This window comes from Lates calcarifer, linkage group LG16_LG22 (assembly GCF_001640805.2).
Source record: "Lates calcarifer isolate ASB-BC8 linkage group LG16_LG22, TLL_Latcal_v3, whole genome shotgun sequence".
Taxonomy (NCBI): domain Eukaryota; kingdom Metazoa; phylum Chordata; class Actinopteri; family Centropomidae; genus Lates; species Lates calcarifer.
Window position 1 is genome coordinate 6,661,953 of NC_066848.1, and position 23,161 is coordinate 6,685,113.

The 23,161-nt window shown below is 38.0% G+C and overlaps 1 protein-coding gene across 1 annotated transcript; it reads right to left on the reverse strand.

Annotated features, from left to right (window-relative positions):
* Window positions 1-1,583: 1,583 nt before the first annotated feature.
* prim2 (DNA primase subunit 2) lies at window positions 1,584-23,154 on the reverse strand. The gene is given in 15 exon segments (XM_018689893.2): window positions 1,584-2,279; window positions 2,281-2,301; window positions 4,064-4,132; window positions 5,686-5,768; window positions 6,019-6,145; window positions 12,431-12,616; window positions 12,892-12,964; window positions 14,402-14,469; window positions 17,704-17,841; window positions 19,535-19,630; window positions 20,329-20,449; window positions 20,558-20,634; window positions 21,713-21,825; window positions 21,942-22,088; window positions 23,012-23,154. Coding segments are annotated over 14 exon segments (1,521 nt in total). The 5' UTR covers window positions 22,084-22,088; window positions 23,012-23,154; the 3' UTR covers window positions 1,584-2,072.
* Window positions 23,155-23,161: the final 7 nt, after the last annotated feature.

The following is a 23,161-nucleotide window of genomic DNA, read 5'->3' on the forward strand; positions in this document are numbered from 1 at the left end:
GACGGTGACTGCAGTGCAGCTAATTTGACAAGAATCCACTCAAGACCCAAAATAATCTGTTCTTCCTCCCACTGAAAAGCTAATACTCCCATCATGACAAGACAACCTTTTATGAGATCTGAAATGAGGAATGAGACAGTTATCAAATAAATTGTGCTCATTTTTATACGGCTCCAGGGCGAGGCGAACAAGTGTGCATTAAGGGGTGTTTATCTAATCCTTAAAAATAAATAGAAAACAAAACGCACACAAATTCCCCAAATTAACCAGCGCTGCTCCTAATAAGACGTATTAAATAACAAATCAAACTGCTGCACATTTGGTCCCCTGGGTGAAATTATATTAGGAAAAGGACAAAGAGAAACATGGTGCTCTGAATAGCAATGTACAATGGAGTCAATGTTGAGTATTCAACACTACTGACAAATGACCTTTTGATTTATTTTGGAATTGACAGTTTTATTTCATGCACTTGTAACTCTAACTTCCCTATATTGTATCTGAAGTTTTTCTCTTTTTTTCACTGTTGTATTTGAATTGATGTTACTTGTTTAAGGATGCAATACAAATCAATTTGAGGATGTAATGTCTGCACCATTTATGAGCTCCAGATTCCACATCCTCAGAGCTGCAACAAAAGCTTTTCTCCAGCTACACTGCACATCTCCTTGCATACAGATTTCACCCAGCATGTCAGCCTCCACGTGAGGCTCATGAAACAAATGTTGCGGTTAGGTCTTGGATTGAATTTCTCGCCCTTTTCGGATAATGCACCATCCCCAGAACACCTCTTGCACATGTAATGAGTACGGGAAGAGAACGAATCGCACGACGAATGCAGGCAAGTTCATGACTAATGATTGTAAATCCATTCTGAGGAGATAAACACTGTCCTAGTCAACTGCCTGCCCACAGTCTAAGAAAGTGCCAGCTTTGTCAAATGTAGTCATGCTCTACCAAATATTAAACATCAAGGGTCTCTTGCTGACAGCAGCCCGACTGCGCACTGTTATCCAGTTGCCTTATTATACTGAATAAATCCTCTCTATGTCAAGCACCATGCCTGGATTTTAAGACCTAATTTAATTCCAGCTATGTGCAGCTCTGGCGCAGGCCGTGTGTTTGTACTCTGACGTTACAAGCATGAAGACAGTGATGAAGTGTGGTCTGAATGTGTCAAAAAGTCGGCAGAGGAATGTGCATAAAGGTATTTTTTTAAACATTTGACACCATCTGGGACATTAAATTAGATTTAAAATTAACAACGATTAAATTACATAAGGAGGTTTTTACTTCATTCAATATTTCCTTTGGCCTCCTAGAAAATGAATTTGTATTCCTATAATTCAGGGTTAACATTACAGTGGCTCTAATTAGATCTAAAGTTAGTAAAAAGGAGTGGAGATGGGAGTGAACCTTACAAAAAGCAAGATTAAGAAAAAGAACATCACAGCAGTGCAAAAGGTTCTTGACTATGCGACAGCCACCATTTTTCACAAATTATTGAGCAGACTCCTCCTGACCACGTATGCTTTGAATAAATTGCATTGAGCACTATGAGGCAATATTCCAAGGCGGCATAATACAACTGTGGAAATTGTTTATTTTCATCCATCCTCCTGCCACCATTCATCCATACTCCTGCCAGCAAATACAATGACATTGTTTCTGAGACAGCTGGGAAATGTTCTAGTCATCACCCCCAAAACCAGCCTTCCTGCCAGAATGCTGTGCACTGAGACTGTGTATAAGCCATCTGAGTTCAGCCCAGAGTGAAAACAAAGAAAGAAAACAAACCAGGAGACTACTTTTAACGCATGGGTTAAGCAGCAAAATGAATGATGAAGCGACACCGATATTAGCATGTGATTTTCTCAGGTAGAAAACTCAACTATGGTGTGATACTGAGTTTAGAATCACGTAATGGTTAACTGAAACTAAATTATTGAAAAGATAGCTGATATGCAACTAATATTTTTTGTGTCAGATACAGACCACCCTCATAAACTTCAGCCCTCATAGGAAAGACAAACGTTTATTTCTATATGTAAAAAAGAAGAGTTTAAAAAAAATCAGGCATCTTGAAAGAAAGAATCCAGGTCCTCTGTCATTTCAGCCAAATCCTGAGAAGTGCTTGGTGCTGCCTCTCGTGCTGCAGTGGATCCTCTGGCAGCAGAGTTATCCTGCGACCTCTGTGGAGTCTCCATCTCTCGCTTTATGTCCCTGCCTCCTCCCAAAACTTTCTGGCTTTCTACAAAGTACTGGTTGGGGTGGCTCAGACGAAAAATTGGCATCCTCAATCTGCTCCAAAAAAAGAGAGAGAAAGAACAAGAGAGGTAGGTCAAGAGGAAAAAAAAACAGCAGTCTTAGTTTTCACAGAAGTGGCAGCATGGTGGCATACTGGCCAACTGTTTTAATGTAACATCTGCTTCATTTGGGAAGAGGTGGAATGATTTGCTAATTTTCTAACAATTTACTAATAATGAACTTTCACAGCAAGCTTCCACCAGCTTCCATCAGAGCACAGTGAAAAGATGAAATACCCACTCAAGAAATAAAATGTCAAAAATCAATCATTATGTAAAAACTTATGAATCAAATAACAAATGAAGTTCAAGCTCTTTCAGACACTCTTTCTGTGACCTTTAGTGTTTAAACAATCATTTAATATGTTCTCAAAATCTTTCATAGTGAAGTTTTCTATTACCATGAGAGATTTGTAAAAGTTATCAGCGTCTTCCAGGTGCCACATTAAGCACTGTAGGAAGACATTTTACTTTGCTATTTTTACCTTCTTAACAACTAGAGTGTAGGAAATAATTCTGCACTAGGCACTAACTATTGTAATGTATCTGTGGGGGACTGCAAGGGCTACTGATCAATACTGACACTTAGAACATACAGTACGTCTGTTAAATCACTGCCTCTATCAGCTAGTAGCCACAAGAATGTGAATTCAATGTTTATGAATTGCCCTGTGAAGCAAACTAATTCATTTTACACTTGACTGCAGAACATATCAATTTAGATTTTTCTCATCAGTTGTTTGCATAGACTAAATGAATGTAAGAAAACACATGACCCCTGCATTTTTCATTAAAGTCAATAACCAGCCAGCAATCCAAGAAGCCCTGGGTGATGACTGTGTGTTCAAAGAGGATAAACAGTTGGTATTTAATATCTTCTATATTTACATTAGAGGATTTACAGAGAGACAGATGTAATTTTTCAAAGAAAAAGAAGCGCAGTTACTCTGTTACGAAACCCAGGAGGAGATGGGGGATATATATATATATACTGCAGGCTCCATTTAAACAACAGCATTAAGAATATTTATTCCCAAAAAAACTTTGCCATGAAAAATCTACTTTTATGTCAAATAAATAAATGAAAGGTACGGCTTTTAACCAGTTCTAGTCTTGACCGTGAACATGTCATAATGTGGGCATGGACACAGTTTTAGACAGTTTGTGTAATCACTAATGATGAGAGTGTAATGTTGGTAATGGTGTCACAATTTATGATGGCATGTTTCTCAGAGCTATTATACAGTGTATTTGCAGGTGATCATGTGTGATCATATTCTTCGTATACAATCAGTTACTGCAATTTCAAGGATATTAGCACCATCACTCGCAATATATCTACCTTACTAAAGGTAAAATGCCCCTCCGAAAATTAATCTTGATGACTTGCTATCCATTCAAAATAACTGTAACACCTTTGACATCATATAACAAGTTGTGTAAATGTAGTTAAAGTGAGTGAAAGTAAAACAGAGCCAAACTCAGATGAATGACATCTGTAGACACGTGAATACATTGTGAGTGTGACTGAAAGGGATGATGACTCAAGCATCCAAACTTAAACAGATTAAATTAAATAAGTATCCACAGGGGACAAAACAGATTTGAATGCTATAATAAACCTATAAAAATTAAGTGGCTATGACAGCCAGCTAATGATGGATGTGATGACAGTTCTGGGTCTCTCTCCTGAGCCTTAAAGCCTCTGACACAGGTAGCCCCAGTTACTCCCCGCTTCAAATTAAATCTGCACTTACACTGTGTGTCAGCTCAAAGTACTTCTGGCACGCCAGCTGATAGTGCATTCCTTTGACCAGCTCCAGGATCTGCAACAAAAGGTAAGAGGATGGAAAAAGAAAAGTTCAAAGACACCAGGTTAGAAAATTTTTCAGTTTAAACTGATACACTTCAGATACTGGCACAGTACATTTGTGCAAGATAATGCCAACATTTTGTGATTTTGCAATCTTGTAATCATTTTTTTTTCTTATTGGCTTTCTGTCAACTACCTACACAAACATTCCTCATAAATCATAAAGACAGCGGTGAGCACATCCTTCAAGAAATCTTTGCAAATGTAATGAAAACAGATCACAGGCTTATTTGGACTAATTTAAATATTCATGCCCTGTGTCAACTCTTTGTAGAATAACTGTTGGCAGTGATTACACCTTCAAGTCTTCTGGTAGATCTCGATTTTAGGATTTCGTATTTTCTTCCCTCCTGAAGCTCTGAAGCTCTGTTAAGTTGAAAAGGGATTTTGAAGCCCAGGTTTTTGGTTGGGGTCATGCAAGGGCTCTCACATTCTTGTATTAAAAGGAATGAGTGTCCGTGTGACACACTCAGGGTGACTTACCTGCTGAAAATAAATAAATAAATAAATAAATCTCTCCAAGGTCTTCAGCATTTGGTAAAAGAGACTCTTCTGAGGAATCTACCTGCATTTGGCTCCCTCATTATTCCCTATTTTCCTGAAGGCTGCCTCCAGCATGATACTGCCACCAGCATGCTCAACCACTATGGCTGCTTAGATCAGCGAGAGCGGTAATAAAAGGTAAACAATAGCTGTGCTGTGACTTTTGTTCCTCTTTTCTCTTTAGCAAAAGGGCATATATTACACTTATGTGATATAAGTGCTTTACCCTCTGTGAGATTTACTCGAGATGGTTGTTGGGGAATTAAGAGAAATATGTCCACACATCCACAGGATACTTAATCATACGATTACTGCCGTCTTTTAGAAATAAGCCAGTATTATGGGAAGATGTTTTGAAACAACAAGGCAAATCCTCATCACTTCGGTGATTCTTGATATTCATGTAGCGCCTTCAGGAGGTCGAATTTTTCACTGATCCTGGGAAATATCACTTCCTCTAGCATCACCATGAGGTTGACATGTGGGTTTGAGTGAAATATCTTGACTACTATTGTGTGGATTGTCATTAAATAATGACTCTGGTGATCTTTTCATCTAGTGCCATCATCAGGTCATTACTGTAATTTGTCCAGTATTTTAGTTTATAACCAAATGCCTGCATGTCAGTCACAGGTTGGTGTCTGCCATCTGCTCTCTATCCTGCAGTGGTTTGTGCTGCTACTACTTTTAACTAGTGTATTTTCTGTACTATATACTGTAGATAAAATGTTATTAAGACTCAATATCCAAGACCCGCTGCTCTCAGCCACTGTGGGTGTGTTGAGTTGTAGTACCATTTCCCAGTTTCTGAATGAACTTGACAAAGATTTTATAAACCCACTAAAAAAAAAAAAGATCAATGTTTATTTGCTGAGATCATTGGAGAAATGTTGAGGCAAATAATGGTGGCAAGAAGACTGTCCGACCATTTCAGACACCTGCTGTAGATAGGACAACACCCACCTGACTGATTCCACTGGGAGACACTTTGTAGAACTGAAGCTTCTGCTTCAGCAGCTCTGGGTCACTGTGACGAAATGGACATCCTATAAACACAAAATGAGAACCAATTTAAATTATTTGCCAGATAAAAATAAGGTATCACTTGTTTCACTGATGAGGGGAAACTGAAACACTCAGCATGTGAAAACAATATATGCAGAGATTGTGGTAATGATATCCACAGTCAGTTGTGCCACTATTTCCAAGCCAAACTTTTTAACTAAAAAGCCTGATAATGAGAGCTGAATGGCTTATCACATGGGTAATGGCTTCTTTCAACAGACATCAGCTCACCATGATGGTCGCCTTGGCTGGGTGGGTTTGACAAAATCACCTTCATACAACTGTAGGGGGTGTAGTCTGCTCGCTTGCCTTCTTTGCCAAACATGTGGCGGACGCCGTAGGCATATGCTTTGTCAAACTACAAAGAGAGAGAGGAAGAGAAGAGGGCAGAGAGGAAGAGAAGGCATTAGTGAGGATGAGAGTGTAAGAGGGGCAAGGTTGGGGTGAAAAGAGACATTGTCATACATCATGTCAGTTTTGACAGGGTGTTTTCCTCAATGAAATATAGAGCTATTAGAGCGAACCTGCTGTAGAGGTGTCGCCACACTCGAGATAGCTGAATTATGGATACCGTAATATGACCATCCTTCCCTCTCAGTGCTTTTGCCCCTTGTTCTGCAGAGCACTTTGATACAATATGAAAAGAATGTTTTAAATAAAAGAATGGAAATTCCAATATAATGTACCAGTATTCAATGCAATGTGACCACAATTTCTAACTAAAAATGTAGCCTTTTTTTACTGGTCACTGGGAAAGTTAATTACTGGCTCTTAAATGTAGAAGATCCATGTTAATATGGGCTATATTTGTCAGCTAAAGTTACTAGTTACAAAAAAGTGGCCAGCTGGCGCCCTGACATTTTAGATGTCAGTTTTGATAGCAGTTCCAAAGAGATATTTCCCATTTAAACTTCTTTGACTGAGGCCCAAAGAGGGCAAATTATCCATTACCTTCACAATAAAAGCAAAAACTAGAGAAAAGAACAAAATTATTTATATATTTGAACTTTTCCTCTTTACTTTCCCATTCTATGACAACTCAAATTTATTTTGTGAGCCACTGAGGGGGAGCTGATCTCTAACTTAGTAACCACTGGATTGAACTAAGTAACTGTATGTAAAGTAGTAAAAAAGCTCAACCTCAATCAGCTACAACAGTAAAATGCTGCTTACTCATTGATGCATGAGTGATAATAGTCTAATAATGTTATGTATGATAACACAGACACATCTGCCATTTTTCTGTGGAGCAAGTACTTCTACTTAAGTAAAGCATTTGTGTTCTTGTTATGTTTTTGCTGCTGACCAAGTATCTTTGGGTTTTGGGTTGTTGATTGGATAAAATGAACACGTTGAGGAGATCTCTTTTGATATACTGTGATGGACATCTGTCACCATTGCTGATAAAATAATTGATGATGAAAATGATCATTAGTTGCAGCCACAGGCTTGTATACAATCTGCATGGTATTTAAAGCTTAATAAACAGGACATACTGAGTATCCATGTTTTGATGAGGATCTACAGTATTTTCTCCCTTTTTTGATTGACAGTACAGCTTCAAGCTATTACTGACAAAACACAAACAGGCTGCATTCACAGTCAGACAAAACTAGACCTTGTCTAGTTTTATTCAATTTATTTCTGACCACAATGCAGCAGGGTTAGAATTCAAACAAACTGTGAATCTTTATATGATCTCCAAAAAAGCAAAACATAAAAGTCAAAGACACAAGTGACTGACATCAGTAAACTTAAGTGTCAGACTTTTGTAAGCCTCCACATCATATTCTGTCCAGTTTGTTGCAAACCAAAAAACCATTCATACTTTTTGATGGGGGTCATTGTACAAAACCTCCACAGTGAACTCCTTTTATACGTACAGTACTTCTGCGCAACCATTAAAAATGAATTACAGGGGCCCTGCCTCGAAAAAATCAAACAGTAAAATACACACAGTGTGCTTCAACAGTGGCAGAACACAATCACCATGACTGAACCCATCATAACACATTAATGTTGCAATAAAACCCCTGAACTTGCTAATGTGACAAGCTGCAATGGCAATTTAAAAGCCCATAAAATCTTCTTTAAGTACAATAAATCAAATATTAATTATGTAGAGCTTCCAAGGATTCAAGGGGCTGTTTCCTGATTTAAGACCCCCCTACTCTATTAAAACGAATCCTGGAACTCTACTGGCACTAAAGTGTGTTTAATATGTATTATGTGAAATAATTAGGACATAAAAATATCCTATGTGATCTAAAAAAAAAAAAAAAAAAAAAAAGTGGTACAAAGACTTAGAAATGATATGGCACTGAACTTTCACTTCATACTGGTAAGACTGAAGTGGTTTTTGCCAAACAAGACATCTGATTTCCCCTCAAAACAGAATTCAGATTTCCCTCAGCACTGAGATGTGGTACAGCTCAGTTCACAGTTTGTTCTCATCTTGTCCCATTTTTACTCATATTGAATGCAACTCCTTTAAATTAAATATGATATTTTCAGGGCTTCTTCTAATCACCAACTGTGTTCCTACACTTCAGCCTACACTTTAGATAATCCTGGATAAACTCTAATACAGTTGACCTCCAAACTGATGGAATTGTAGAGAGTCTGAACGCAAGCACAAAAGACACATTAAAGGAGCAGAGCCACAGCTCTTCTCTTGGCTCATGGGGCTACATCACTGCAACATCCCCCCACACTCTAGGACACATTCACAAAAACCTGCGGCAGTGGAGACAGAGAAATAGGACACAATCAAAGGGATTACGTACGTGTGTGTGCGTGCATGTGTGTAAAATTGGCATGGCTTACTTAGGCTCAGTCCATAGTGACTAATGTGCCTGTAGCTCCAATCCCTCTTATATGTAATACCATTAAAATACTTTTTAATCTGCACTACAGGCCCTTTCACTCCCTGAAAACAATAAAAGGTGTAGGACTATAAAATACTGCAAGTGCACAAAAGTTAAGAAGTTTGATGTTGCAGAGTGTGGACTGCTTTTTAAAATGGTCATTTACTCACAAAGTAGAATTTTATACTAAAAGACAATGGAGACAAATTATACTGAGATGAAGCTCAGCTATGCATTCACATGGTCCTAGTTTCTCAATGAAAGCAAATGCCACTTGAACGACTTGTACATTCAGCGTGAGAAATAAAACTAAGAGCAATTCTTTTTTGTTTTTAATAATTTATATCAGGCAATTATGTTTTAACCAATACATTTTTTTAAATAGTTAAAAAAATTAAATAGTTGAACACTGTCTTTTACTTTAAAGACTTTCTAAAATGAAAAAAAGAACAAAATACTCACTAAAACAAAATGATCTCTTCAAGAACAAAGTTTTTCCAACGTGAGGCAGACCCATTGCAAAGAAGGAGCTGGAGGCAACTTTGAAATGCACTACAATACCAGTGATTAAAATAACATGGTGAACACTTGTATCCAAACTTTAAGAGCAGTTAATATAAAGTGTCATCTAATGAATCTCCTATGTGGTTGGAAAAGACCCTAGAGGAAACCAAAGCTATAATGTGAAAAATGGTGTCAGTTAGTGGAAATTAATTAACCTGAAGTTAACATCTGTAAAACAAGCAGTTCAAAGCAGTCCCACCCTACGGCAAAACAACACACTAAAATGTGTTACAAATAGACACTCCTCCAAATGAATGGGCTAACTTCCGTGGCAAGAAAAATGGATAGATCAAGTTGATTTCATCAATTTTCTCTCTCCCTCTAGTCTAATATTACATTGCCTCTTCCTCCAGGCCTCCCTTTCGGCATCGCTGCCTCCCATCTTTTTCTCTGTGCCAGTCGCATACTAATGAGCAGGCTTTGTGCAGCCTGCCACAAAGTGCAGTCCCTGACACAACACATACATCACTGTGAGAGCTGCGATCTGGTCAGCACCGTCCTGCTGCCTCGGCTGTGGAACAAGAGCTGGGTTTTGTGCAGAGCCCATCACACTTTCTCGGGGAGATTGTACATGGGAACCGAACCACCCCAGAAATAGGGCACCAAAGAGGGATGTAACATGAATCCAGTATACTGTAGCTGCCATGAGACTCTTACTGAGGGCCAATAACAGATACTAGGACAAGAGAGAGTGAAGGCACAAGATAGAAGGACACTGCTTTATTACTCTAAAAACATGCTTGAAGAGGTGTCTGTGCCAGGGAGTATTTGGCTTTCGTTTCTCATCTTTTGTGTAACGATACAAAAGACGGGACATTTCTGAATGGCTCAAAAAACACTCTGACTGAAATATTTATTTTTTATATTGATATATTTTTTGAAGGTGTGGAACTAAAAAATAACCATCCCACTATTTTGTTGCAGTGTTACACTTTCAAAAGAGCTACACAGGTTACTGATAATATTTTAGTCTCTGTGTGTTTCTCCTTATAGTATTAGAATACCATAGTCATAAATACAGGCAATTAACAATTACAAGGATTAACCAGTAGGCCACTGATTTTTACAATAATATAAATAGGAAAGTATTAATATGTTGTAAGAGAAAGCCGAGTTACTTCTCTTAAACGGTGCAAGAACAAAACATTTTGAGCTCTTTGTGGCTTCTGTGTTTTAATTTAATTTAATAAAAAGTTTGTGTTTGTGCAGTTAACGTTACATATTAGATTTCCTAAAATCTGTGCTATACAAAAGTGATAATACCAAATTCCTGAATTTGTTCCTATTCACATTATGTTCGCCAAGGATTTTTGGCAAAGCTTTATGATTTTAAATCTTGTCAATAACATTAGCACTGTATATATGTGGGCCACTCACAGTTACCAGTTGCATGTTAGTGTACTTTGTTCTCCGTTTCTACCAAGCTGTTGTTTGCACTCAGCAAAGAGATGTGAGCAACCTTACAAGTGACAAAGTATCTGAATTTCAAACAGCTGAAAACATGAAAGCCTCTCTGTATGTCTATGCATCAGAGTCTGGTCACAATTCTTTAATGTGTCTCATTACTACTAAAAACTGTGGCACCAGCAGGAAACAGAGGCCGCAGATATTCCCACAACATGCCTGGACAGTTTGGCTGATGCAAAACACATCCTCGGACTGGAAAGAGTGCAGACTACCTGCAGTGGCATGGTAGGGATGCCAACTATGTGATCTGCTGTACTAGGTTAGTATAAGTCATTATCAAAAGACAACACAGCTTGGGGATCAAGGCCCATCCACATGCACTGCTGTGCCAGACTACTGCACTGGGTGTCTATTAAACTCAGCACAATTAAATGATTTGTTGGCACCTTACACTCTCTGCATCTTTTGATGAGTACTCAAAATGCAGCACACTTATGTGTGAGATTAAGCTCTGGATGGGTGTTTATCAGAGTAGGTCAGAGGGTTAGACAGATGGACAGTATTTCATGCTTTTACTGTAAAACAGACATTATTACAAAAGCTGGCCAAAAGCTCACATGGCTGATAAGACAAGTCTCCCACTGTGTCATAGTGCAATTAGATCATGCTGGTTTTATGTCTACCTGTCCAGTAGCTTTGCAACAAACAATTACTTTTATTAGCAATTACTGTCTTTATTTTATTCACATGGTCTATGACAGAGAATGGTGAAAAAAAAGCCCATAGTCAATTAACTGACAATAACTGCAGTACTTTGGTTGTTTTGGTATGTATTCAGGGAAACTTTGGGTGAGTAAGGCATGAGCCAAAATGCATAAATTGTAACCTTAACATTTTTATTCTTTAATATATATGTTAGAATTTTTACTTTTTACTACTATAGATCGTGGTGCAGAATAAAGTTAACTCACAGAACAACAAATTCCTAAGTGACTGCAGTTGAGGATGGTGCATTAAAGAACTACTCAAAAACCACAGGGAGGTCTGAATCAGCCATATCTCACTTAAAAGATAGGCCAGCCAAGGTGAAGCATACAGGGACTGTCTAACAGTCTTAAGTGTATAGAATCATAATTGCAATCTAAGCAATCATCTATTTAATGAACAGTTATTTTCCTGATGGTCAACAAGGAAATGCATTAATATTTATAAGACCAGACTTTTAAAACCATGTACTCAAGCCAATCTAAGTTGGGCACGCTATGTAACAACGTATCTGTGATTATTTAATGACCTGACAGAGGAAACACACCTAATGCTGCAGCTGTCAGAAATGCAAACAACAAAATCATCTCAGAACAGTTACATAAATGTTGGTGTAGTTTTCTAATACATTGATAGTAAAAGCTTTACAACAAGACTATATGTTATGATTCATCTCCACTGGACTGCACAGCATGAAATACAGTCTGTTCTGTTCCATCATGTACATTGTTCCATCTCCTGTCTCCATTCCCATTAAGAGAGGTAGTTCTCCTTATGTAGAAAAATTTTTATGTCCTCACTTTGAATTTGTTTTCTATTCAGAGACACAATACCTGAACCCACAACCACTAAGTCTTCATTAGCCTCATTGCGGTACTATTTGTACTGTGCAATGAAACCAGTGAACTCTCTTTTTATCAATATAGTTTTGATGGGGTCACTCCATCACTAATAAAATAGCTTAAGTGTTTCTTTTGACTGATCTTCTAACAACAAAACATTCCTGTATAATATTATAGCATTAATATTATCAACATTACCTTGTCTGCATCCACTTTGCCTCTGATGAACTCTGACCTCCAGAACTGCAGCGCCTGCTCCAGAGAGAGGCCGATACCTTTGAGGAAGAGGCCGTACTGCATACGGCCTCCGTGACGGAGATGGTGGTTCTCTCTAAGAGCCTGGTGGAGCTGCCTCATACACAGTGGGAAAGACTTTCCTGAAAGCTAGAGGCAAGCAACAATTAATGGCTTACAAGTAAAAATGACATACTATAATTTATCAGTACCTGTAAATATCTATTTTGATTCTATGGACCACATATTAAACATAATGTGAGCTGACCGATTAAAACTAATGTGGCACTCAATGCACTTTCTATTCATTCCTGGCTCTGGGCCACCAGAGTTACTATACAAACCTCATTTCTCCCCTTTTACACCACTCATTCCCCAGCACCCTGAACCTGACATTTCAAGAATAAATGGTCAAGGCAACTCACCGAATCAATTTGTTCCAGGGAGATTTTCCCAACATTCTTCTGGATGCTGTAATCCTGTCCCACATAGGCATGACTAAAATGAGAAGAAATATGAACCATATCAGGACAGTGACAAATAAGACTGTATTCCTTTAGTAATATTAATGCAATTTCAGAGGCAATTGGGGCTGCTATGAAAACTGATCATATTGTCTGAGGTATGTTTCCTCAAGTCCAATCAAGTCTTTGATAGAAGATCTGGTTAAGACCTCACACTGAAGACCAACTACTACTGGATACAGCTACAATGATGAAAACTTAATAAAAACATGTGATTATTTGCCCTGTAACCTCCTGCCAAACAAACTTGAATCTGCTAAGCTGCTATCAGTAGATTTTTAAGTCAACGATTTTGGTAATCCACTGAGTCCCGTGTGGCGCTGCTTCACATTATATTGTGTTCCCCCCACCTCAGAGATTAGTGACCTGCCCACTAATCTCAACAACCTGCCCACTAATCCCCATCAACAATCAGGCAACATGACTCCCCCCCCCCCCCCCCATTCATGTTCTTACTTTTATCTTAAGTAAGATAAAAACCCCTCACTGTGCTCTGAATTGCTCTCCTTTGCTACTGAAGCTGAAATGAAGTTTGCTGTGACTCAGCTACCTTAATGCAAAGTTGAGTGCTGTTGCTGATTCACATTAACTTTCAATAGTGAGCAAGATTAAGATTTTTACATTGAGGTATCTACAAGAGTTGACACGTTAATATCATATGTTGTCGTTGGATAAAATATATTAACTATATGGACATTTTAGATGTTTTTCTGTAAATTTTCAGTATTGCAATGGAGGTCTGATAAAACCAGACGCAGATTTAGGGCACTCTGATGAAGTAACAGGCTTGTATTGCATTTTTTGGCAAAACATAATCATCCACACATCAAGATAAGCAACACTGTTTACCACACCATTCCTGTCTTGTGGAAAATAAGACAGGCACATCACAGGCGCTAATCACAGTCTGCTCACGGTGAAATATAAAGCAGGTATTCCAACCATATGGAGTTTGACTTATGAGGGCTACATACTGAGCTCTATTTAATCCATTATTTCTTTAATCTATTATCAGACCATGAAAATACATTATAATTTAGAATTATAAATTAATTAAGTAGTCTATAGCAAAAAGCAACTGCTGGGGGGAAACAAAGCCCCCACTCAACAGCCAATACAGAGATGTAATACAGTGCATGAGAAACTGTTGGTGACATGATACACATGTTGCATAGTCCTAACTGCTTGAAGACTGAGAAACTATGACAATAGAAATAGATAATAGTGCAGACGTAGCCAGGCACCATAACTTCCCACAACATCTGGACTTGTCTACTGGGACAGATTGGGTTGACTCAGACCGGCCACAAGCCCCCAGCCCTCCATGGTGCCAAAGATCAATCCTGCTAAATCTCTTTTTCAACAGGATCCTGGCAAAAATGACAACAACGTTATTAATCCTGCTGCTTACCTGAGGTGGTTAAGGAGCGGTTGGAGCCGTTCGTCAGACTGCACTGCTGGTAGTGAGCGGGCTGTCAACTGCAGAGACACAAACATCACATGAATGACAAAACATTATCAATATTATTTATTGATTATAAATATGTAAACAATTTAAAGAAACAAGGAAATATACCATGGTAGTGGATCAAAAATAAATTCCAGAATTCCAATTCACATTTTGTCTCAGTCTAGTTCAGTAAGATGTGAACTTTTCCAACTGAATCAGAAAAGCTAAACCACACATCTACGTACTCCCACAATCCCCAACAAAAGAAATACTTAGTCTAACTGCTTGATAAACACGACTCCAACTGGCAACATCTTCAGCCATTTCAAGGTCTGCCTTACACATACACAAACTAGAATGGCACTAAGTACAATGCGTACCTCTGCCAAGGGCAAACAATCCTACACGTCTGTCTAATGATTCATTTGTCAGAAAATACAATAAGTCATAAAGAGCAGGCGTGAAAGGCAATGAAACACATTTTATTCTTAGCTACATTATTTGCCAAGAAACTGACAAAAATGACCTATCTTACAATGTTGAGGAGAGTAATAAAAAATCCTGCTTCCCTTTGACCAGATCCACACTAAAATTGAATACATTCTTCTGTGGCCCATGTCCCATCCCTCCACCAAGTGTGGTGCAAATCGGTTAAAAGCTTTTTGCCTAATCCTGCAGACAAATAAACAAACTAACTAACAAACAGACACTGGTGAAAACAGAACCTCCTTGGCAGAGGTAAAAACACCATAATATACTATATCCTGTCTGTTAAAATGAATGTCCAACCAATAACTGGAGTCATATGGAGAAGCAGGTTTCAATTTCATGCCTTTTTAATGACACATTTTCAGTGATGTTCCCCCTGTCCCCAGTGGAGGAAAATAACCATTATAGTAACACAGAAACAGTCACTATGGCACAGTTACAAGAAAAATTGTTTTAGAGCATTATTCCATTCCAACAGTTAGTGGTCCGGATAATTAGCAGGAAATTGGAGAATGGCCGAACTGGACCAAGTTTATTTTGTTTTTTTGTTTTTGTTTTCTAATCCTGCCAGTACTACACCAAGAAGACGCACAATCTGAAAACCAATGTCTAGTCATTATATGGACAATAGAATGGATTCTACAGCCAGTGCAGATTTCCCAGAGTAGAGACCTATGGGATTCTTCATCTAACTTGCCCAGTAGTGAGTTCTAGATGAGTGCTTCAGTTTGTCAATAGGCATTTTAGATCAGTGGCTTAGCAGAGTCCACATTCTGTCATGAACACAGGCGTTACCTCAAAACACACTGACTGAACGTGACTACTGAGTTAAACACAAGGGATGGACCACAGAACAAAAATGAACCTTTGTTCAAACTGCCAAAGAATTTTCTATGCATAAAGCAAAAACCTGTCCATTCCAAGGTAGACTCAAACAGCTGCTTTGGGAAGACAATGCATCTGGTGTCTCTTTGACAAAGTGCTTTTTAGTTGGAGTTCAAACTGAAAGACGCATAAAATATATGTATGTGCGCCTAAGTATTAGATCTAGCTTGATATAGTGGTATGGACAAGCTTATTGCAGATTTATCTGTATTGGTGAATATGTTGGAAAATAAGTTATGATAAAGTGCTGTACAGAAATGCTCAACCAGGTTTTAGGTAATTTAGAAACACAGTCACCATTACATGGTTTGCTCAACAGACACCAAAACTATATGGAATATTTATGTGTACCAATACAAAGAAAGTTAAATACTGCTATATATTTTGTTGGTAATGATAACAAATTGCATACAAAATCACAAATAAAATGTGTATATGGTGCATATGTACTCCATTCAGTAAAGATGAGAATAAAACACCTTAAAGATTAAATTAACTCCTCTGTGACACATGCCTGACAAGTGAAGAAGTGAAATCTACTGATGCACCTTCTTTATAGCAGACTGCTGTGCTGCGTCAATGGCAGTCATCTTGTCAAAGTGACCAGATCTAACAATCATAGCTGTATAACAGCTAAAAATTACGAGGTTGATTTTCAGCAGAGGGTGGAAACTCTGCTCCCTCATATTAATCCTAGATTTTCTCTACTATACTGTATAAATTCAAAGGCTGTTTCATGAATGTGGTTTTTCCTCCTCTGCCCCCAAAGTTTCCTGTGCCAGTGCCATTAGTTGATGTTGAAGAAAAAAAAAAACTTTTTCTATGATTTGACAAATGTACTTGTTCTGATTTAGCAATGGTTTTTCCAACGCAACTATTCTCTTTGTCACCATTATAGCTACTCTGTAACACAATAAAAATGATAATGTTAAGACGATTACTTCGGGTATAAAATCCACACTTATTGCTTGCTGATTCAAACCAGTGTAGTAATGATTTACAGGTCTTTATATTGGCATATTTTATCATTTCCTCTCTGTGGCTGTAAATCACCAATAAATAAATTTTCTGCGCCTCCCTAAAAGAACAAACCTATTCATAAAATGTACAGAGCCACTGCCTTTGGTTGTTGATCATGCCCGTGCCTGCTCCCCAGTCAGGACCCCTCACCACAATGTAACTCAACCTTTTCTCCCCACATGTATTATAGAAAATACCCCTGCCATCATGTTTCACATCCTTCAGGGCATTCAATGCAATGCAGAAGAGTGCAGATATTGTGACTTCACAGACCCCCTTCCACTGCCTTTTAAAAAAAACATCATGCCTGTAGGGACAATAGACACTTTCACACTAGCTGTCCCCAGTCTTCCCTGCAGACATTTTATGTCATGTGTGCATACTTGTTCCCCTCATTTGAACCCTGAGTTTCCTCAGTTTCCCTCAGGGGCACTGAAGGGAACAACCACAATTGCAATTTAATAATATGCCTTATGCAACCAGGCTTACTGTATACACAAAATGTATTTACATAAACTACATGTACAGGGAGTGAACATAACAGAAACACTTTACAAAATGATGTGAAGTGTTGTAGTGAGTCAGAAAGCTGTTGATTAAAATCTATGGTACTTTTTAAAGGTCCGAGTTGCATTGGATTGCATTATATTGTTAGAGGTTGCTTTTATTCATTTAAAGCCATGTATATGCACATACTATATACATAAAGGTAAATTTGTGCTATATGTTTACACCATGACCTCCAGCGAAGTGTGTCTGAAGTTGTCATGTTTCTCTCAATTATACATTCTTGTCTTTGAGCTTTGTGCAATATTATGTAAAATCGTTATTCATGGTTTCTAAAACAGTGAAGAGTTGTAAACACTTACTGCGAGCGCTTTAGACAGTCTGGTGCGAAAATCATTGAGAACAATGGTGACGATGTCCTGATGAGGGATGTACACGTAGCCTGCTTTGAGGTACACCTTCCTTGTTCGCACTAGGTCCAGGGCATCTTGAAATGGAACCTTTAAAACAGGAGTTGGAGAGAAAACTGTTTTCAATAACTAATGCATTTATAAGATACAGATTCTAATATTCCATTTGCATGTACAGGGAGTGTTGGGATGTTAATGCCAACCCTTCGCCCTTTAAAATTTTTTGGCTGCTTAAAATGTGACCCATGGACTTATTCTAGTGATGTTCAATAAAGTGAGTGCAATGATTTACATTCTCACAACATAGAGACTGTCAGCAAAAAAGCATAAAATGTAAATTTAAAGTTAAGTTGCAGGCCATGACATTTTCCCCTTTCCTTCTCATTTTGTGAATAGACAAACTGTCATCTTAAATCTACTCAGCTGTGAAAGGTTACGACAATGATCTGTCAATCAGGCAGTTATTTTTCAGGCTCTACATTCAAACTAATTTAAGACATTTCTCTACTACGTGAACATTTAGTGATTCGACAATATCATGTCAAAACATCTCTTAAGAAGTAATACAAGCTCCTCAGATGAATTTGGAAGATTATGCATTCTCTACTAAGTTGATTTAAACTGCCTGAGGGAGGAATATTTGCTCATTCATTTCATATTATAAGATGGTCTGACTCTGTCTGACAGAATTTCAGCCCTGGAGGTAGGGGAGTTGAAGTAAAAAAATAGAACTAGGCAGACAAATCAGTGTTTTACTTAATTGTAATCAATATTTTATTTCTAAGAGTTCACAGTTCACTACCCTGCTTGACTGGTCCTCTTGGGCAGGTCAGGATTACACAGAATAGGTGACACTGAGAAAGCTCTTGTGGTAATTATTTCAAGATGAACACTGGACCAAAGGCAAAAGTTAAAAGCCTATTGATTTCCAACACTTCTTTTTTCCCCAAAAGGACACAGGGCTTTCTGTAAATTCTAACTATTTTACTCTTTTAGTCATAATGAAAGATTATAAAGTGTGTGATCTGGGTTGTGGCATGTAGACAGAAGTGTCATTTATCCAAATAATCATTTAAGCTGTTATACATTAGTTTGTAATGGCCTTAAATGGGTACCTCAGCAATTTAGCAGTGTACTTCCATTAAGCTGGCAGACAAAGAAGAGACTGAACTAAAGCAGCAGTGGCAGAGAAACACAAGATCCTAAATGGTACAACTCAAAAGCATCTTTTCTTACACCTTCTCTGACTAACTAAAGCCACAACTTCTAATTTCCACAACCAACTTTTTAAATGCTGTCTCTCTGAGAAAAATGTGAAGTCTCAAACTGAAAGTGAGATAACCCAGATGATGTCATCAGGGTAAAACTGATGGAGTGCTCATTTAACAAAATAATCCACTCCATTACAGAGGTCCTGTTGTTAAAAGATTCTGGACACTACAACTTGAAAATAACAAAAAATGACCATAACAATGAGCTTCAACTGGTAAAAGTGGAGCTTTTGACGAGGAATGAAAGAATCACTTTGAAGATTATTACAGTGGAGAGGGTGACTTTAACACAAAAAGATATTCTGGTTGACTGTTAAGATACAAATGTTAAAACTGTCAAAGTTCCAACAGTAAGAATAATAAAAACATTTGTTTGTTGTACTATATCTAGATGGCTAACTTACTACTTCACCTTGTGTAAAGGAACAGAGACTGTTGAGTAATACTGTCTTATCACGGCATAAGCACTTAACGTTCTTAGTGGACTCAATGGACAGAGATGAATAACTCACTTTATAGAAGTCCTGACGCTCCACAGTGACTCCACTAACAGCAGGACTGGAGTTGACAAGTTTCTCCTGCAAAGCCCTCTTCTCCTTGGCATTAATCTGAAATGTTATTGATGAGGATGATGAATTTCATTGAAGAACTGCAAAGGCAGAACTGTGCCACTGTTAATACATTGAAGGTTGAGGCTCATGGAAACAAAACATCATTTATCAAGTGGAGCTACCGTTTTCATCCTTTCTCGACATATTATATGTTGATGAATTATTCAATAGCTTTTTTTTCAATTTTTCCCTTTATGAAAATCTGTCGCATGCTTGCCTTAGGTGGGTCTAAAGACACAGTTTAAAAAAAGAAAAACAAAACATGCTACTATTATACATTTATTCTTCACATGTGAGAATGAATACTTTCACAGTTAAAAATAGCATTTATAAGCATTTATCATCTCTGAAATGTTTCTTTAACCTTTAATCTCTTTCAAAATTCACACTTCTAAACCAACATTCAAGAAAACCCTTAACATTCATGGGACCGGGACGACCAGTGATCAAACAGCTCCATCTAGTGAAAAGACAGCTAATTACCATCATTTTGTAAATAAAGGCAGCTTGTAATGTCCCACTACACACTCACTTATTCACTGAAATGTAAACTGGTGAGGAGTCAGTTTAATTTAATCCTCAGGTAACAAAGGAGAAAATGTTTCTATCAAGAATTTGAGTTACTCTTGATAACACAGAGAAAACATTAATGAAGGGAAACATTCGAGGCAAAATAAAGGCTTCTAAAAACTTACTGTGACATATTTCAGATTATTTCCTTGTAGAAATTCAAGCTTTTGTTCAGGCTGCAGCTCATTGAAGCGGTAGCGGAAAAGATCAATTTCCTGTTGTATAAACCACCGCCTGAGATCTTCCCTTTAAAATACCATTGAAAATAAAAAAATGTTTAGTTGCATTTCATTTCATTTCATTCCCATTTATTTCCATAACAATTATATTCTGTTTACAATATACTTTACTTACGTTTGGCAGTAGGCAAGCCTGAGAATGAAGTGGGAGATATGATCCTTTCTTCGTTTTTCAGATTCGCTTGGTCCAGTCTGAGATTTTCATAAAGTATTTTACGTGACATTAGTTTTCAGTTTTCTCGCAACTTCCTTGCTTCTTTATTTGGTGGCTAACCGTGTCTGTTTATATACAGAATATTTGACACAGATGCTATTTTTGTGTAAACATTACGGCAGATTTTTGATTGGATGACCATTGATGTACCAAACTGGGACAGCACTACAAAGGATGCCAAGGGAAGGATTCACGTGACATACTGATGCAACATCACAGGAAATACAAGATACTTAATTGCGTTTGGGAGAGTGTGCATTCTCCATTGAGTTAATTAAAACAACGGACATGGAATTCCAAAAATGTTTCAAGTGTTTCTTTACAGAGTGTAATTTTATTTGATGTGTTACTTTAATTCAACAGGAACCAGTAAAAACTATGAATGAGCTCAGTGTTTGAGAGAATATATAATGTTGGGCAAAGGTGTTGTACAAGACAGGTGCCTATCATCACAGGCTTTACCCTCAGTTATGTTTACAAGGTATTAACATTTTTTAAAAGTTAGAGTTTACTATCAATACCTGTTTGCAAGCTCTTATTAATAGATGATATTGTGTAACGTGGCTTCTGCAATTCTACCCACTGACTTTCTCAGTGATTGCTTCTTTTGTGTTTTAATGTGGGTGTTTGTGTGTCTGTAGCACATTTTTCCTCCCAACAATTAATATTGCATAAATAGTTGGTTCCCACTAATATTTACAATGATACTGATTATGACTTCATGCAAACATACATACATTTTCTAGCTGTACAAGCTCGATCTAAATGTCAGAAGACTCAACAATGCAGACCGACCCATGCATATATACATAGCACATATACATATACATCTCTCACCAACCCTTGTTTACAACTCTAACTACCTGTATGGATCAGTGCAGTGTGATGAAAGCCCTGTAAGCTATATCTGAAAGCCAACACCTGGTAAATGAACATAGAGAAATCGCTGTGTGATAAAGCTTATTTGACACTGGAGCTTAGCTACACTGTAACTCGTGACAGTGTATAAAAGCTGCACTGCAGGGTTTTGATGTATGTCATGCTTAAAGTACTCACAGCCTCTGGCCTGTAAGGAAAGTTCAGGTTTTTAGACTCATTCTCCAGCTTCCTTTTGTAGTCCTCTGACAGTTTCACATAGCTCACCCCCAAATTCTCAACGGTCTTCAACACTGCAGTGGCATTAAAAGAGAACAATGTAAATTTTAAGATGTTAAAAATATATTTCATAACATCAGAGAAAAGTGCACCAGATTTCATAATGTAGATTTCATTTGAGTGGACTTACATCTCAGTCTCTCCACAGCAAAAGTCTCAAATTCAGAGAGAGAGATGTTTTCAAGAGGAGGCTGCCCATAGAACTGCAGAGCATGTCCATAAAGCTCCGCCTGAGGGCTGATAGTTTGCTTCTTCCTTCTGCCAAATTCCATTGTGCCTGACGGTGAGAGAAAACGAGAATGTTTAATGTACCAGCAGATAATAGGCCACTTGTGGTCACCTTTCTGGCATATTTGATGCAGCTACAACCTGTAATTTTGAGAATGCACACACAGTAAGGTGCAGATCAGTATGAATTTCATTACGAGTGCAGATGAAACAATTAATTGGTTAATCAATTAACTGAGTGACACAAACCCAAGAGGAATCTATTTTGACAACAATTAGCAATCCACTGACCCTCATGTTATCTGGTCAGACATGTGAAAGAATCTTGTGACCCACACCAACACCAAAATAATTAAATGACGGCCGAAGCTCTGATACTATCTTAGTGCCATTCAAACAGTGCAGAAGTGTCACAAACCTGTCTTATTTCAAATTAGTTCACGCACCACACATCACTACAGTTCAAAGACAAACTATCACAGAATATGAAGAACATAAGACAGAAAATATGCATGAATAAGACAACTTCTCCCCATCAAAGTATATTTTTACCTGCATCTACTTAGGCTAGAAAGCTCACCTTGGCTAAACTCGATAAAAACTATTATGAAGTCGACTCCAGTATGGATACACAATCTACTGGAGCAACCGTGTGCCCACTAGAAAGACGACCTCTGTGACTAGCTAGAGATTTTTTGTGTTACAGTGGGTCCAGGCCAGCAGCCTTGAGGCTTAATTTTGTCAGTAACAGAAGCTAAAGTTAACAAGACTGTATCCTTAACGCTAACTAGTTAGCTAAGTTAGTCAACAACACATATCCCTAACGCAGAACAGTAAATTGTGCGTTGAGGAAGATGCTAGCTAACACACACTAAACCAACTCCGAGGCGACCGAGCTCTGAAACAACCTGAGTAATGTAACACACAAGCAACTGGTACAATAATTAATTTGCAATAATGTCGTTATATTACCGATTGGATGACTGAGTTGCTGCCTCTGACTCCAATCCCGCCAAACAAAGTGGGGTGTTCAACAGACGCGGGTAAACGATGACGAACACCGGAAGAGAAGCTCTGTCATATATGTGGGCACTCGATTAGTTGTTCCGCCCGAGGCGCTAC